The 3606-nt window shown below is 30.3% G+C and overlaps 1 protein-coding gene across 1 annotated transcript; it reads left to right on the forward strand.

Annotated features, from left to right (window-relative positions):
- Nucleotides 1-2483: 2483 nt before the first annotated feature.
- LOC109339901 (E3 ubiquitin-protein ligase RHA1B-like) lies at nucleotides 2484-3401 on the forward strand. The gene has a single exon (XM_019577430.1). It carries the CDS (start codon nucleotides 2577-2579, stop codon nucleotides 3072-3074), a length of 498 nt encoding a protein of 165 aa, XP_019432975.1. The 5' UTR covers nucleotides 2484-2576; the 3' UTR covers nucleotides 3075-3401.
- The last annotated feature ends 205 nt before the right edge of the window (nucleotides 3402-3606 follow it).

Consider the following 3606-nt stretch of genomic DNA (forward strand, 5'->3'; position numbering starts at 1 on the left):
TACACTTAAAAATCAATGTTAATATTGCATCTATATAAATGAGAAATATAATGTTTCAATACATGATTTATTGATATTATAAAATATATGTATATTATATTTGCATTATGCATAAACAAAGAAGCGACCCGTGCAATTGCACGGGTACACTGCTAGTTGTTGTAATATAAAAAAAATGGTTGGCACAATCACCTAAGCGTTGAAATTATAACACGTTTTTTTTCTCTTTTAATTATTTATCTATTGTATAATTATTTATAAAAAAGATTTTTTTTTTTAAATGATAATAGATAATAAACTGTTAAACAATGTTATATAACTCATCCCAGTCTCACTTTTTCAACCATGAACTTGACATTTGACTAGTCCAATTCTCTCATCTAATCGATTTTATATTAAAATCAGATTGACTCCATTCGACTCAAACGATTTAAGCCTAAAATTGACGACTCGAATGATCAAACTGATTGAACTATCTGAGTCAATTAAAGAATACATTTTTTAAAAAACAATCAAAACAACATCGTTTTAATATGAAAAAACTTTTAACTTGTTTGTAATTATATTTGTTATTTGTTAAATTTTAAACCTATATGAACTTTCCTTGCCAATATGTTGTTTGATGACGTTTTAAATTTGTTTGTGATATTTTACAGTAGTAAAATATTCTTTATTGTTTTTTAATTAGTTAATATTTTCAAATTTGAAATATAGAGTTATTAAATAATGTTAGCTAATATTATGATTTTTTTTAGAATTTTTAATATAAACTAAGCCAACCGATCCAACTCATTGATCTAACCAGTGACTTATTGACTCAGTGCTCTGATCAAACCATTGACTGGTCCGAGTTAACGATTTTAGATGTAAAATTAAATAAATATTGTGATAAGAAGTATGATATAAAAATTTCCATTATTTTGATACTATTTCAAGAAGAAGAAAAAAAATAGTAGCTGAAGTAAACAACAAAATCCAAGATATAGCAAAACGCGACTTTAAATTAGAACATGCATGATTGTCATAAAATATACAATTCTTAATTATTTGTCAGCATACGAACAAGAGAAACATCTTGATAAAAGTCATTTGCATTATTTGGATATAAAATACTTTAGAGAATACGTTTTTCATAATCATCGTCTGCTACTATAAAAATCAATTATAAATCTAGGACCATAATTAATTACATTATCAGACAGGTGACGATGATAAGGAACCCACTACTACCCACACCTTTACAAATATATACAGTAGGATTATCTTTGAATGTCCAACTTTTTTCAGATTAATTTCATTTCATTTAATATATTTCATTTGCTTTCATTGTCCTTTCAATAAATATTGTTCTAATAAAGTTTAATAATTAGACAAAATAAATTATAAATTATTTGATGGGAAACAATATTTTTTTACGTATTCAAAAAACTACTTCATTTATAGATGTATTCTTAAATCCTAAATTCTAAATATAATATATAGAGAAACGTTTTCATGTGTGCAAACGTGAACTATATAAATTTCCTAAATTCTTTATCAAAAATTGATTGTTTTAATTCTGTATATAATTAAGATGTGAAAGATTCAAATTTTTTAATACAACACTTATTAAAAAAGACAGTCATATATTCCAAAAATAAAATTAGTTTCTTGGCAAAAAAATTTAAGCGAGTACCTTTATCATAAAAAAATATCGTGAACCATGTAAATTATGTATGAAGCATTCCCTCGATCAATTGGTACTTCATCACTTCCCACGTGACAGTCTCATCATCATCATTCCGCCAAATAAGATATTTTGTGTCTATCCAATTAAAAATTAACATTTTATTAAAAATAAAAATTTATAAAAACATAAAATAGTATTTCTATATTTAACTGATGCAATTTGGTTGATTAGAAATACCAAAACATTATTTTTGGATAGAGATGACAATAAAAAATGAACACGTGAGTAGTTGCCCGAACTGAACCTGAATTTAATGGGGAAAACCTGATGTGATTGAGTTCGGGTTTTACCTGAGTTTAAATTTTGGGTTCGGGTTTGGTATAGCAAAGACCCTAACCCGAACCCGCCCCAAAGTAAGATAATTCAATTTAAAATTGAAATTTCTATCATTTGTCAATTGTTTTTAATTTCTAATTTTACTTTACATACTATTGGATGTTCAAACATAAAAGAAATGAAATAATACAAGAGAAAATAGAAATATTAGAGAAAAATTACACGAAAATAATATGATATTTTCCTTAATACTTTGTCATTTTTGGGTTTTTTCCGGGTTCGAGTTACCTGAAACCCGACGGGTTCGGGGATGATATTTTTATTTTCAACCCCGTTGAGTTTGAGTTCGGGTTTTGAATTTCGAGTTCAAATTTGGGTATGTGCAAACCAGACTCCGACCCGCCCCACCCCGTTGTCATTCCTATTTTTGGACACGTAATCTTTTTTTCAAGTCACTATATATATATACCACCCTCACTCTCTCAAACGAAGATTCTCACGCACTCTCTCTCTCTACCACCTTTCTCTCTAAACAAACAAAGCATTTCTAACCTTTGTAAATTTCCCGAATATGGGTTTTCCGGTGGGTTACACGGAGTTTTTAATCCCAGGCCTCTTCTTAAAAACCCTCACCTTCCTCGGCTTCCTCCGAAACCTCGTATCCAACCTCTTCCACTACCTCGGAATCTCCGAATTCCATGAAACCGACGTCGTATGGCCCGAACCCAACCACAACAACAACAACCTTCAAATCTCCGATACAAGGAAACCATCCTTCTCCGCCCTCCTCATCCGTGAACTTCTTCCTGCTATTCGTTTCTCCGACCTCGATTCCAGTAGCGCCGCAGTGGCGGCGGCGGAGAGTGGATGCGCGGTGTGCCTGTACCAGTTTTCCGATGAGGATGAGATCCGGTGTTTGAGGAACTGCAAGCACATTTTCCATCAGGGTTGTGTGGACCGTTGGATTGATCATGATCAGACGAGTTGTCCTCTTTGTAGGACCCCATTTGTACCTGATGATATGATTGATGATTATAACCAACGGCTTTGGGCTACTTCTGGCTACTGAGTTCTATGCTGAATTCACTCACTTCTAAGCAATAACATTTTATGTACACAAAATGTGTGTCACTCCATCTATAATTGATCAAAACAATAATTAATTATTTTTAATTTACATATATTTTTTTTAATATACATTGTTATATATGGTCTCACTCTTTGTTTTGTTTTGGGGTTTCTCTCTCTGGGGTTGATGTAATTATGGATTCTTAGAACATGATTCACTCAAGGAAAATGTGCTCCCTTGAATCACTGTTTAGTTTAGGGTTTGGAAAATGCTTCCAATTAAACAAAGTATTTTGAATACTTTTATGTTAAAAGGTATTGAATAAAAATGCTTCAAACAAAGTATATTGGATACTTTCTGTTAAAAAAGTATTAAATAATTTATAGTTTTATACTATTAAATAAGCTTCTTTACTTAACTTGAGTCAAATTTGACTTCCAAATATTGAATAAGCCATTATAAAAATATAGATCTACTTTCATTTTTAGGTGGAATTTTGATATCAATTCAAATTATGGTATCAAACATTATC

This window comes from Lupinus angustifolius, unplaced genomic scaffold (genome assembly GCF_001865875.1).
Source record: "Lupinus angustifolius cultivar Tanjil unplaced genomic scaffold, LupAngTanjil_v1.0 Scaffold_120_10, whole genome shotgun sequence".
Taxonomy (NCBI): domain Eukaryota; kingdom Viridiplantae; phylum Streptophyta; class Magnoliopsida; order Fabales; family Fabaceae; genus Lupinus; species Lupinus angustifolius.

What these genes read in the sequence shown, in the direction of transcription:
- LOC109339901 (XM_019577430.1), top strand. Translation starts at nt 2,577, where the DNA reads ATGGGTTTTCCGGTGGGTTACACGGAGTTTTTAATCCCAGGCCTCTTC.